Source organism: Aulonocara stuartgranti (genome assembly GCF_965226115.1).
Source record: "Aulonocara stuartgranti genome assembly, chromosome: 1".
NCBI classification, from domain to species: Eukaryota; Metazoa; Chordata; class Actinopteri; order Cichliformes; family Cichlidae; genus Aulonocara; species Aulonocara stuartgranti.
This window is the reverse complement of record NC_138939.1, coordinates 36900988-36914505: the sequence shown is the minus strand read 5'-3', so window position 1 is coordinate 36914505 and position 13518 is coordinate 36900988. Positions and strand designations below refer to the sequence as shown.

General features: G+C 46.6%; 1 protein-coding gene across 1 annotated transcript in view; it reads left to right on the top strand.

Moving 5' to 3' along the window:
* iqgap1 (IQ motif containing GTPase activating protein 1) overlaps window positions 1–13518 on the top strand; it is a 42691-nt gene that overhangs the window by 23127 nt on the left and 6046 nt on the right. Inside the window, exons 6-29 of the mRNA XM_082532623.1 lie at window positions 202–269; window positions 865–978; window positions 1462–1640; window positions 1941–2028; window positions 2116–2273; window positions 2354–2438; window positions 2510–2673; window positions 3469–3629; window positions 3735–3859; window positions 4848–5011; window positions 8299–8389; window positions 8462–8629; window positions 9284–9426; window positions 9510–9680; window positions 9777–9860; window positions 9941–10012; window positions 10299–10368; window positions 10447–10811; window positions 11053–11216; window positions 11299–11523; window positions 11677–11817; window positions 11900–11984; window positions 12914–13146; window positions 13259–13391. Coding sequence (XP_082388749.1) covers window positions 202–269; window positions 865–978; window positions 1462–1640; window positions 1941–2028; window positions 2116–2273; window positions 2354–2438; window positions 2510–2673; window positions 3469–3629; window positions 3735–3859; window positions 4848–5011; window positions 8299–8389; window positions 8462–8629; window positions 9284–9426; window positions 9510–9680; window positions 9777–9860; window positions 9941–10012; window positions 10299–10368; window positions 10447–10811; window positions 11053–11216; window positions 11299–11523; window positions 11677–11817; window positions 11900–11984; window positions 12914–13146; window positions 13259–13391 — 3451 coding nt within the window. The remainder of the gene's footprint in view (window positions 1–201; window positions 270–864; window positions 979–1461; window positions 1641–1940; window positions 2029–2115; window positions 2274–2353; window positions 2439–2509; window positions 2674–3468; window positions 3630–3734; window positions 3860–4847; window positions 5012–8298; window positions 8390–8461; window positions 8630–9283; window positions 9427–9509; window positions 9681–9776; window positions 9861–9940; window positions 10013–10298; window positions 10369–10446; window positions 10812–11052; window positions 11217–11298; window positions 11524–11676; window positions 11818–11899; window positions 11985–12913; window positions 13147–13258; window positions 13392–13518) is intronic.

Sequence of the window (13518 nt, the reverse complement as noted above, 5' to 3'; positions counted from 1 at the left end):
TTTCATATATTTCATACATATTGGCTGTTCACTATTTGTCGATTGCGTAACCAAAAATAAAACGAGTAGTAAAATCCTGGAGTTGTTGGAGGTGTCAGCCAAGCGCTGGTGTTTATATGCGTTCCTGTGGTGACGCTCATCTCTTCTTCTGCACATCTTCACTCATGTTTATACTCACTTCTTTTCTCCCCTGTGTTGCAGTCTGTACTTGTTCAAGTTGGGTCTGGCACCTCAGATCCAGGACCTGTATGGAAAAGTCGATTTCACTGGTAAGAGTGCGAGCCTGAACGTGCGCATCTGTTTTCCTCGTTTGCTTCTTATTAACGTCCTTATGTCGTCTTAAATCCAGACCACTGCCAAAGTTAGCGTGCCGCTTACAGGTAACCTGTGGTGCTCATTCTGTATTGTTATGGTTAAACATCACGCTGCTGGGTTTCTTCTGATTGGCTTCCACTTGTAAACAAAAGCTTGGAGCCGCTATGCAGGGAATACTTGTACACTTCCCCTGACCTCATCACGTGATGCTAAATGTCATGTCATTGCTATGAGCCTCCACCACTGTAACAACATACAGTAATATGTAAATCATGGTGAAACTGCCGTCAGCCTGAGAGCAGCACTGGCAGCGCTGTGAGTAAAGAGCGGAGGAGCTCCTGGAAATGTGAAAGTCATTAGTAACTGTCAGAGGGTTTCCTGTCAGCCCAGCTCAGCTCGCTGTCCCTGAGCCAGTCTCCAAAATCAGATTATCACACATGAGCCAGGAACAGTCTGTCTCTGCCCCCCCAACCCTACTCCTTTCTCTCTTTTTCCCTCTCCGCTGCGATCCGTGGATCTGTTCCATCTGCTCTGTCTTCTCTCTCCCAGAGGAGGAGATCAACAACATGAAGAGCGAGCTGGAAAAGTATGGAATCCAGATGCCCGCCTTCAGCAAGATTGGTGGGATCCTGGCCAATGAGCTCTCAGTGGATGAAGCGGCATGTAAGCAGGGGCTCGGGTGTCGCTGGGAGGGGGCGGGCTCTCAGAGCTTCTAATAAATGCTTTAATGAAACGGATGCATTTCTTCCCATCCGTCTCAGGATTATTCCAACTCAGGAATTTAGGACGTTTGATTGTTGATTAAGTAAGAAACCGTCGGCCTGCCTTTGTTTACTTCAGTCCAGTCCAAAGCCAACCTGACATCACTGCGTCAGACGGCATCTCTACAGCCACAGACAATCAGAAACAAATTCTTCCAATAAATGATTTCTTAAATGGAGACGTGATCGATAAAGATCTGCTGATGAGTGACGTCTTTACTGTGTCGTATATAACACCAGTTGAAAAGTGATTTCATTTAGTCAGCTGTGGCTCAAAGGACACAATTTTAACAGCCTGGTAAGGCAGCGATGTTACAATCCCACGTTTCAAAGTTTTTCCACAAAAACTAACAAAGTAAACGGTGTGACTGCTTCTCCTCCTCAGTGCACGCTGCTGTGATTGCCATAAATGAGGCCATTGACCAGGGCGTACCAGAGGGCACGCTGGCCGCTATGCAAAACCCCAACGCCATGCTGGTCAAACTGGATCCCAGCTGTGCTCAGCAGTACCACGACACGTTGTACCAGGCCAAAGGGAAGAAGGTGGCCAACTCACGCAAGCGGGTAACTGGATTTACCGTCCACTGCTTTCATAGCAGCCTGAGGCACATTATTTTATAATTAAAGATGAAGGGAGCTCATAGCAGTCGCGTCTGCTTTTTGATTAGAAAATAATTGAAGGTTCAGCCTGAAGATGGAAGAAAATGTTGGCATTAGTCTGCGATGTGCTGAGAATGGCTAAAACGAAGCACTGCCATACTGATGCACTTTGAATGCATGGCCCAAACATCCCTTTAAGCGCACAAACATCTTATTCTAGTATCATGCAGTGCAAACGTGTAACGTGCTGCTCTGCTCTCACAGCAAATGGAGAACGCCGAGGCAGAGAGGGACATCTACGATGAGCTTCTTACCCAGGCAGAAATCCAAGGCAATGTCAATAAGGTCAACGGTAAGCTACATCAGCACACACACACACTCTGTGGTATTTACTGGATTCTGTGGTGCACTCGTGGAAATGCCGACCTCTCTCCAACAGTGAACAATGCTTTGAGTGAAGCTGAACAGGCCTTGCTGAGTGGAGATGAGGATAAGTTGTATGAGGCGCTGAAGGCCATGGGCATTCAGAACCTGCAGCCCCAGAACAAAGCCTGGTACCTGAAACAGCTGCAGGGTGACCGAGAGAACAAAGAGCAGGTGGGGTCAACAGTCTAACAGCCACCACTGTAGCAAGCCTGCGTCCCTCTTTCCACATTAACCTGGTTTCTCCTTCTTAGACGTCTCCAGGAGAAGCCCTGACTAAGGACGAGCTGCAGAGCGGCGTGGACGTGGCCAACGGGATAGCAGAGAGCTACCTAAAGAGTACGACTGTAACAACTGTGTTATAAAAAAGTTATCTATGCGTTTGTAACTCGGTTCCTGTCTCTGTGCAGTGCTGAAAGCAGTGGAACGGATCAATAATGCAATCAGAGAAGGTGTGCCAGAAAAGACGGTGGAGGAGCTCATGAACCCTGACGCACAGCTGCCTGAGGTCTACCCGAGCGCTGCAGACCTCTACCAGAGAGAGCTAGCCAGCCTGCAGCAGCAGAGCCAAGAGGTACCCGGACCCAAAGCTCAGTGCATAATGTGAACGCTCACTGACACAGTTCTCAGCAGAGAAACGTGTTCGTGTGGCTTTAATGCCAATTACAGCAGCAGCTGACAGTCTTCCAGTTTATATCACAACAGGTGCTCTATTGGGATCCAGCCTGCTCTGATGATAGCACAGTTTATTTTATTTTTCACTGAGACGTACACAAAACAGAAAGGACACTAAAGTCTGCACAGACCGAGGTAGGAAGTACTCCTAACCCAAGTTCTCATCTATGTGAGAATATACTTTTTTTTTTTCCCCCAAAAAGTTTTTTCGTGTGTTTTCCACGACAGACATCAGAATCCGTCTTTTGTAGCACAGCATGTGCTCACCGTGATGGCAGCCATTGGGTTGTGAACTTGTCGTTGCCGTGTCTCCTTTGGCGCCAATCGTGACCTCATTGTGTGAGAGCGTCAACCACTAACCTATTAGCTAATGCTAGCAAGCCTGGTTAGCAAGCATAAAATGTGCAGGTGCAGTGTTGTCGTATCAAACTCACCGTACCAGTTTCTGTAACTAAGAAAGATTTTATTTATTTCCACATGGAATACTTTGGTCCTGTTTTCCATGCTCCATGTTTGAATTCCCATTTCCTACCCGAGCATGGAGCCATGCTTGGTGTATATTTATTATATACTGGACTGGAAGCGGTGTGTATCTTACGACCTCCTTCATGACCGAGTAAACAGTGTAGTTGATTATTTTAGTAGCAATAATGGTAGTTTTACATATGAAGCGCTTTATGTTTCTGTCCCGCAGGGTAACCTTACCCACCCCGAGCTGCTCGTTGCCGTGGAGATGCTGTCATCGGTGGTGCTAATGAACGAGGCGCTGGACGTCGGAGACCGAGGGGCTCTCTGGAAACAACTGTCCAGCACCGTAACTGGACTCAGCAATGTTGAGGATGAGTACGCTCAGAGGTGAGCGCCTACGCCTGGCGTCATCAACACGTCCTTTGTCAAGTCTTGAGTGTTTCTGCGTGAACAAAAGCAGACGTGCAAACTCTTTACCCCTGTGCTCCTCAGATACATGGATGAACTGATGCGTCTCAAAGCAGCAGCCAGAGAGGAAGGGTCCGACTATCTGACCTGGAACGACATTCAGGCCTGCATCGACCAGGTCAACCTGGCTGTGCAGGAGGAGCATGAACGTAAGAGGCCACACGATCGCATCCATTCACGTCTTTGTCAGAAACTTGTGGCTGCTCGCTTGTTCACAGGTGTCTCACCTGGTAGATCGGTGTGTTTGCTGATCTCGTGTGTCCTCCCAGGATCAAACCACCACACCATGGAGCCACGATATTTCAGCAAAGTTTGAGATGATGTTCCTGATGCCATCCAAAAAATGCTGAACATCCTTCTGTTTTAAGGAGTTTCTGTCATTGATGACAGTCTTCCTAATTAAAAGTGTGATTTAGTGCCACGGTCTCAGACGTGCTCGTGCAGCAAACATAAACGCGTGGCGCTGCTAGATCATCGGTTTGACACTTTGATATAAAGTTTTTAAACCAACATCACCGTGGATGGCTCCACTGAACTGCCAATTATTGTACTTCCTCAAATGGCAGTCTAACAAACGCAGCCACGCCCCATAAACTCGCTGGTTAAAATGCTGCAGCTACATAAATGCTACATAAACATGAAAAGCTTTGTTCCAATTTCCCATCCATGGTAACAATACAACATATAGAGCCAGGTCAGGTAGAGCGAGCTGGAAACTTGGCGCTCGCGTCTCTCACCCCGTGTCATCACTTCTGCTCCCTCCCCGTAGTTATAAAAAAATAGATGGCTATGGACTCGAGACACCAGTCCACAAACAAATGAACAGAGTTTCTGGGTAAAACACAAACATACCCATGAATAGAACAGAATGATCTAAGCTCTGATCCATAAAATGTTTTCTTATTTGTTGTATGATATGTTCAAGTTTAAGAACATTTCAGCACCTTTATTAGTTATATTCCTTAGCTTTAGTTTAGTTATAGTGCACCTTTTTGTTAAATACTGCCACATCTTGAATTATCATTCAAGATGTGGCAGTATTTAACAAAAAGGTGCTTTTCCGTTGTCGTCCTATGAGAATCACACGTTTACAGACAGCCCAACACTTTCTGTGTGTGTCTGCTTCTGCATTTGTAGGAATTGCTGCCATTGGGTTGATCAATGAAGCCCTGGATGAGGGAGATCCTACGAAGACGCTGTCCATGCTGCAGAGCCCGTCAGCCAAGCTCACAGACGTGGACCCGTCGATTGCTCAGCACTACCATGACAAACTGCTGGAGGCCCGCAGGGAGAAGGCTCATGTAAGGACCTCATGTTCCTGATTTCTGCTGCGCAAAACTGAATAACGTGTTCGGCTGCATCTGCTAAGCATGGGCTGTGGATGGCAATTACTGCGTCACTCAGCCTCTATTTGCTTTTTGTGTGTATTCCTGTGAACATTATGCAAACAGGCTACAGTTTTAACTGCAGCTTAGACAGTTACAGCTTGGTTTTGGTTTTCTTTGACGTGACATGCGACGCATGTAGAAGACTTTAATCAACTTACTGACTTGTTTATATGAACTTAGTGCAATGTTGAGTCTTATTCAGATGGGATGGACTTGCTACTCTTGGGTCGACTAATGATCCTGGGCTATGCGAGGAGTGTTTGATTGTTCACACATCGTACTGTGTCACTAAAACACAGCTGTTGCAAATATTGCATGATTTAGTGTGTGTGTGTGGGGGGGGGGGTGCACAAGAAGCTCACCAGGTGTCGTTCATGTGACTCTGTCCTCGGAGCGGTGCTTGATTCGAGTGGACGCTGATGTCATGTGTACCATCCCCCCTTACTTCCTGTCACACGTCTGTGTGGGACGTGTGCGCTTGTCTCCTTGCTCTCACTCTTTCCTGAGGCCTGACACGTCGTTTCTGTTGCTCCTCTTTGGTTGATCATTGATGGAGAGGCACCCGTGCTCTCTTTGACTCATTTGCCTGTGTTATCGTTACTGGATGGATGATGAGTCTGTGGAGGTTCTTGTGTGTTTGGGCGCGCTTGTGGTGAGGCAGTCAGTTTGCATATGATGTCACAGAACACTTGTGCTGTTTTCCTGTTGAAGCTGAAGCTCAGCTGCAGGAGCTGGTTAGAGCTTTACTGCCGTGCACAAAGGAAGTCCGCACTGACCAAAGGTCCCCTCCAGATTTCTCGAGCGTGGACTCGGTGCATTGCTTTTAGAAAGTAGTCTGTTTTTGCTCCAGCATAAACACTGATAAGGGAAATGTTCTTATCAAGTCACTGCCCACATTGTTTTCAAAGTCAACATCATCAGGTTCATCTAAAATCTGTAAAAACATCATATGGGAACTCACTTTGAGTACAGTCACCAGAAAAAGAGAAGCTGGGGAGGAAAAAAAACCTGGATGGGAAAAGCAGCCAGCTATTTTCCTGCTGATTTCACAGGCATAGGAAATAACAAGCCAGTCTCAGTCGTTTGCTTCCATAAAAGGGCAGAAAGTTGACCGCTGCATTACAGACCCGCGGGCACTCTGACCGTGCTCGTCGTGTCAGCGGGCGAGTGCGGCTGATTGAAGTAACGAGCTGAAGACAGGAAGCGGTTAAAGCTTCCTGTTGGGTTTCAAAGGGTCGAAGTCAATGAGGTATTTCCCCGCCGCTGATGTCTCCAAGGGGCAGGGAATAGTGGGAATGTAAGGTGGCTGTTTCCAAGTAACGTGAGGTCAGGGCTTGCTTTGTTTTTTGCTGGATGTTGAGTTTGCGACTAGCTTCTTATTGTCGCTCCTTTAACTCTGCAGAACAGTTAGTGAGAAGATATTTGGGCAGAAGCTGGCGTCTGTTGTGGGCAGAGGGCTGTGCCTAGATAAACAGCAGGAAGTCCTGCCCAGACTCCACTGACTAACAAGCTAAATATTCTCTCCTCATCCTCTTCATGTGATTGTAGCTGCAGTGTTTACAGTGTGCAGACTGTACTGTAGTTCTGCATGTGTGTGTTTCTCACGAGAGAGATTCATGTTTTCTAAGTATAGAAGAAAAGTCTAGATGGATGAATTATGGCCTCCCCCCCACCACCCCCCAGCTTTCACTTCCTCCCTTTCCACAGTGGGCTTGTATTGTGTGACAAACTTCATAAAGCTTTCACCCAAGTCCTCCTCCTCCACCCGCTGCCCACTCTGCCACCACACCCTGTCTAGCACCTCCTGCTAACTGCAGTGACTCATCGCCTGCAATCACCAGTTACAGCGCCAAAATGCAAACACACAAACAGTCATCGGCACCATCCCAGCTACGACTTTATTTACTATAACGACGGGGCTGGTTCGACTCCACACATGTGCGTGCTGCACAAGATGCGGGACCAGATTTTATCCGCCCTCTTCTTTCACACCTCCTGTTAATGCGTGGCACTAAATGTGAAGAGGCGGGGCGCACCAAGGAGGTGGGGGTGTTGTTGCCAAATGAGCTGCCTGCTCTCACCAGGCTCTGAAAAGCAGCGGGAACAAGCAGCAGCCAGCTCCTGCACTCTTTATACAGAGGCAGAGAGCGCCATCTGGATGCTGCTGTTTGCCACTGCATCTCATAACATTGTAGAAGTCGAGGTCTTGGAGTGGTTTGTATGGTGAACAAATGGCATGCTGGGCTACAGCTGTGAATGATTGCACTATGCAAATGTTCCATAAAGTAAAAATATGCACGGCAGGAGTTACATAAGATAAAAATATCACAGATAAATGACAGCGGCTTTCTGGGATTAACAAAGCATCTCTACAAAATCTGCTGTTCAGCTGTTGTGAAAATAATCTGTTTTTCTGAAAATGTATCTTTTAAATGCAATATTTAACCATTTTTGTGTCTCATTTAACTCTCAACATGCTGATATATGAAGGCAATTCTTTTCTGGTTGAGCAAAACCTACAAAGGGGCCGTAGTGTACTTTATTTTTTGTCATGTATGCTGGATTAGAATATTTCATATAATCAGGTCAGCATATAATAATAATAATAATAATAATACATTTTATTTAAATAGCGCCTTTCAAAGCACCCAAGGACACTGTACAACAGATAAAGACTGGAAATATACACAATGATAAAAATAGAAGATAAAAGTTAAAACATACAGAAATTTAAGAATAGGCAATTTTAAACAGATGAGTTTTAAGGGTGGACTTAAAAAGAGAGAATGAACTAATATTTCTGAGGTCCGGGGGTAGGGAATTCCAAAGTCGAGGGGCAGAGCAGCTAAAGGCCCTCCCTCCCATTGTGATCAGACGAGCAGAGGGAACAGAGAGAGAAAGAGAAGATGAAGATCTGAGGCAGCGGGATGGGAGCTTCATCTGTAATAATATGTAGAATAAATCCCTGTGAGCCAAAAGCTCAGGCTTTTTTTGTATTCTTGGCTCTTTGTCATGTCATAGATCGGGGATGTCCCTAATATGGTCATCATCTCAGATCCAAGCATGCACTTCCTGCTGTTAGCACTCTTCATCCTTATGTTGTGAGCAGCTCAGAGAGAGGTGACGGGAGCTCAAAGTGGCGTGTTTATGATTGGATTTGCTGTGTTTGTCTCAAAACATATTTTCATGTGTTCATCCAGGAGACACAGGATCCTTCTGCTGTGCTGTGGCTGGATGAGATCCAGGATGCCATTCTGAAAGCCAACCAGGACACAAAAGAGGCTTTGCAGTGTAAGAATACGTACATTTATGCCACACTTGTCTTCAGTAGTCTAGAGAGAACTAAAGCCTATCTATCTGCAGTCTCTCAGGCCATCCAGGCTGTTAACGAGGCGGTGGACAGCGGAGATGCAGCTCAGACGTTGGCCGCTCTGCGTGGTCCTGGAGCAGGACTGTATGGCGTCACGTCTGAGTGTGCGCAGACCTATCAGGACGACCTGGCCAAGATCAAACAGGAGAAAAAGAAGGAAGGTGAGGAGCCTGAGACGGATTAGTGATGTGGCGTTTTGATGAAACTCGCAACACTTGAAATAAGTAACACAGACTGTATATAAACGATGGAGACACCGCGATGTGCATAGTGAGGTCTTAGCGTTAGGAGGGTGGAGTACAAAGCCATCAGCTGCACAGGTGCACAGACTTACCTGCTGATTATTTCTAAGACACAAATATAGTGATAGAATTACTGATGGGGAGGTGGGTATTACTTTATCAGTGCCCTTAATATCTATTAAATATCTATTAAAAGGGGAACATCGACTTCGGGCTCAAGTGACTGTTAGAGGACCTGCAGCTTTCTGCACGAGCATTTCGTGTGGCTTTTCATGAACTCACGACTCTTTCTGTCTGTGTCAGAACCATGTAGAAATGGTTTGTTCCAGTCAGGCAATTGAATTTTTGCAAGGAAACACAAAAACCAAAAGAAGTGACTTTAGTGTCTGCTTTATGCTCGCAAAAAACACAAACCTGTTGGCCTTCATGTAAAATGCATACAGTTGAAGGCTCAGGCTGCCATAAGAAATGTGTTAGGGCTAATAAATAAAGTGCTAGCACATTACTACACTTCACAGCACAACTACGAGAGGAAACTTGCTTTTATCTTGCTTCCGTCCATCCTGTGTCTAGGTGATAATGGCAGTGAGTGGGTGAAACACTGGGTCAAGGGAGGACACAACTACTACTACAACCTGCAAACCAAGGAGGGCACCTGGGTGGAGCCAGAGAACTTCATTCAGAACAACACTCAGCTCAACAAGGAGGACATCCAGGTCGGCGTCTCTCCCAGGGAAGCTCTGCGGGTTCCCGGCTGTTTAACACACCTTTTAACTCTTTATTTTCTTCTGCCTGTCAGGGCGTGGTCTCTGGGGTAACCACGGCCTACAATCGAGAGCAGCTGTGGCTGGCCAATGAAACTCTAATAACCAAGTTACAAGCCCGCTGCCGTGGCTATCTGGTCCGAAAAGGCCAAAAGGAGAGGATGGAGTTCCTGAAATCCCAAGACCCTGCTGTTACCTGTATACAGGTGATATAGCCATGTTTACTGCCATCACGTTTGTGTGTAGATGGAAAGATGAGCCTGATGGAAGAAGTCATCATTTTTGGTCTCACTCGTTCTCAGGCTCACTGGAAAGGCTGCAAACAGAGGAAGGCGTTCAAAGACCGTAAGGAGTACCTGAAAGACCACACTGCTGAGGCCGTCAAGGTAAGCTTAGTGTGCGGCTCCATTCGTCTGCGTGTGATTAAATACGTGTGAAACTAACACATTCCTTTTATCTCTCTCAGATCCAGTCCATGGTTCGGATGCATCAAGCTCGTAAGAAGTATAAGGATCGTCTGAAGTACTTTGAAGATCACGTTAGTATTATTTGTTTCAGCCTCTGTCGTTTCAAATGAGCTGCCGCGGGACGCTCGAGAGAAGTCATTGTTCATCCTCTGCCACAATTTACATTGACGTAAACAAATTACTTGTTATTTAATGAAAGCTTTTTTACCGGGATATAAATCTCCTCTGACATTTCCTCTGGCTCCTGTGGCGTTCCAGGCGGTGGCTCATTTAGCACTTTGACACATGTGACCCTCTGCGGGTCCCTTTGGAGCTGTTTGTAATGAGCACCTTTGATCAAGCGGTTGTCACTTACAGATCAATGATGTGGTGAAGATTCAGGCTTTCATCAGAGCCAACAAGGCCAGGGACGACTACAAGACTTTGAGTAAGCAGGACCTGGGCTGTCAAACCAACTTTTCACGATTTAGGGGGGCCACCTGACATGTTCCTTATTTGTCTCCAGTCAGCGCTGACAATCCTCCGATGGGGGTGGTGAGGAAGTTCGTCCACCTGCTGGACCACAGCGACCAGGACTTCCAGGAGGAGTTGGAACTGATGCGGCTCCGTGAGGAGGTGGTCACCAACATCCGTTCCAACCAGCAGCTGGAGAACGACCTGAACCTGATGGACATCAAGATCGGCCTGCTGGTGAAGAACAAGATCACGTTGCAGGAGGTGGTGTCCCACAGTAAAAAGCTGACCAAGAAGAACAAGGGCCAGCTGTCGGACATGATGATGATGACCAAGCAGAAGGGAGGCCTGAAGGCTCTAAGCAAGGAAAAGCGGCTTAAACTGGAAGCCTACCAGTACCTCTTCTACCTGTTACAGGTAAGAACCCAGGACATCGCTGCACTTTGTTGTCTTTGCTACAGGACACTGATGCACAGAGGGAGGAGAAGTTTCCACCAGTTTGACTTCTCAGAGTCGCTTCTTTAGATGAATGAGAGTAATGTAAACAGATCTGACATTTTTCCTGTAAAGATACAAAGCACTGAGCATCACAGTATCCTCACAGCGTGTTACCGTGGATACATACTGTAAGGTTGTTAAATTTTCTGCGTCCTTTCAGACCAACCCCACGTATCTCGCCAAGCTGATCTTCCAGATGCCACAGAATAAATCCACCAAGTTCATGGACTCTGTAATCTTCACTCTGTATAACTATGCATCAAACCAGAGAGAGGAGTACCTGCTACTCAAGCTCTTCAAGACCGCCCTGCAGGAGGAGATCAAGTGAGAAGCCCGATGACCTTTCTAATTCACAAAGAAATGTCTTAAATTCAATAAAAGACTTGTCATCAACAACTGTGTGCAGGTCAAAAGTGGACCAGATGAAGGAGATCGTCACTGGAAATCCTACCGTAATCAAGATGGTAGTGAGCTTCCACAGAGGTGCACGGGGGCAGAATGCACTGCGGCAGATCCTGGCGCCAGTTGTCAAGGAGATCATGGATGACAAAACGCTAAACATCAAGACCGACCCAGTGGACATCTACAAGGGCTGGGTGAACCAGATGGAGTCTCAGACTGGAGAGGCCAGGTGAGGTGGAGGTGTCCTCCAGCATCTTGTTCTCCGAAAACTCAGAGACACCACCTGGAGCGGCACAATAACAAGATTTTAAAGAACACTACCTTGCACATATAGGTACATTAACCTTATTCTATGTATCCTCCCTCATACTGTTGTTTACAGTAAGCTGCCTTATGACGTCACTCCGGAGCAGGCCATGAGCCACGAGGAGGTGAGAACCAGACTGGAAGCCTCCATCAAGAACATGAAGACAATCACTGACAAATTCCTGTCTGCCATAATCGTCTCTGTGGAAAAGATTCCGTACGTTGCTCCCAACATCGCTTTTTTCTTCTTCAGTGCCCACCTCTGGCTTGTGTCACAGCATCTGTGTGTTTTATTTCAGATACGGGATGCGGTTCATCTCCAAAGTGCTGAAGGACACTCTGCATGAGAAGTTCCCAGATGCTACGGAGGATGAGCTGCTCAAGGTTTGCATCAGTCATTTGCAAGCTTAATGCTCTTGTTTATCCATGAGGGGCAGCCAATCAGGAGAAGGTTATCTCACACGGTGGGAGGAGCAGCTTAAATGTTGTGTTTCAGACAGGACGAAGCATGTTAGCACTATGCTAACACCCAGCAGGTGTTATTTTGAAGTGTGAATCATGCAGACTACTTTAGTCGTGTTCAAGAACATCGGCATGTCTGTGCCTGTGCCGACTGTGCCTGTGTAAAACTGACAGTGCTACTGACACAGAGATGTGTGGCCCTAAGAGCATTACATGTTCAACCATGCTACACAGAAAGCACTCTGCATACAGCTCACTCTTTCACACTCTGACCTTTGACCTGGATCTTTCATAAGCCTCTCTTCTCCAGCCTTCTTCATCAATCATTTGCTTCGCTCTACTTTCACTGTTTGTTTCACACTCTTTCCTTTTTTTCCCCTCCGTACTCTGCTGTTGCTCTTCTCTCCCCGCCTCACCAACCAGCTCCATCCTTCCTTTCCATGTTACGGCCGACTGCTGACGCAAAGGTGAGCCATGCCACTCTTCTGGCTCTCCTTCTCTTACTGCTCCACTTGTTCCTTACACTTTTAAGCGCTCTTCTGCATGACACACTAGCACTTATCCTGGGAGTCTGTTCATTACCCTCATGACTAATGATCCTAAAGTAGAGGGGTTCCAACCATAACAGCATATACAGTCTTGGGTTAAGGCCTCCTTTCTATATAATTAACATTAAATCCGATGAAGTCATACCTGTTGATACCTGTTGTTGCTCAGTTAGTGTTTTCCAGTCTGAGGTTTTAGATCCCAAACTTTCTTTGTCTAATAGTTTTCTTCATAATAGAGACAAAGCTTTGAAATGCTGCTGATTTTTCTGGTGGTGATCATTAAGTTTACTTTGAAACTTTCAGATTGTGGGCAACCTTTTGTATTACCGCTACATGAACCCGGCCATCGTGGCTCCCGATGCCTTTGACATCATCGAGATGTCTGCTGGTGGTCAGCTGACCACCGAGCAGCGACGGAACCTGGGCTCTGTGGCCAAGATGCTGCAGCACGCTGCGTCCAACAAGATGTTCCTGGGAGATAACGCCCACCTCAATCCCATCAACGAATACCTTAGCACCTCCTACCAGAAGTTCAGGTCTGATACGATTATGAATGTGTGCACGTAGAACAGCTAAATAACAACCAAAACTGTTACTTTGTTACCGTTTCTGTTCCCCGTGACATTCTCCTCCTGTCTTCTGTCACAGGCGCTTCTTTCTGGCAGCGTGCGACGTCCCATCGCTCGAAGACAAGTTCAACGTGGATCAATACTCAGACTTGGTCACAGTCACCAAACCTGTCATCTACATCTCCATCGGAGAGATTATTAACACTCACACAGTGAGTTTGACTCACCTCATTCATCCATTTATCTCTCACTGACTGAGACTGAGGTGCCAAAGCGCTCGCTTTAAGGTGGTCTTGAAAAGTTTTGCCTGTACAGTACGAACACTGATCGGGTACTTGT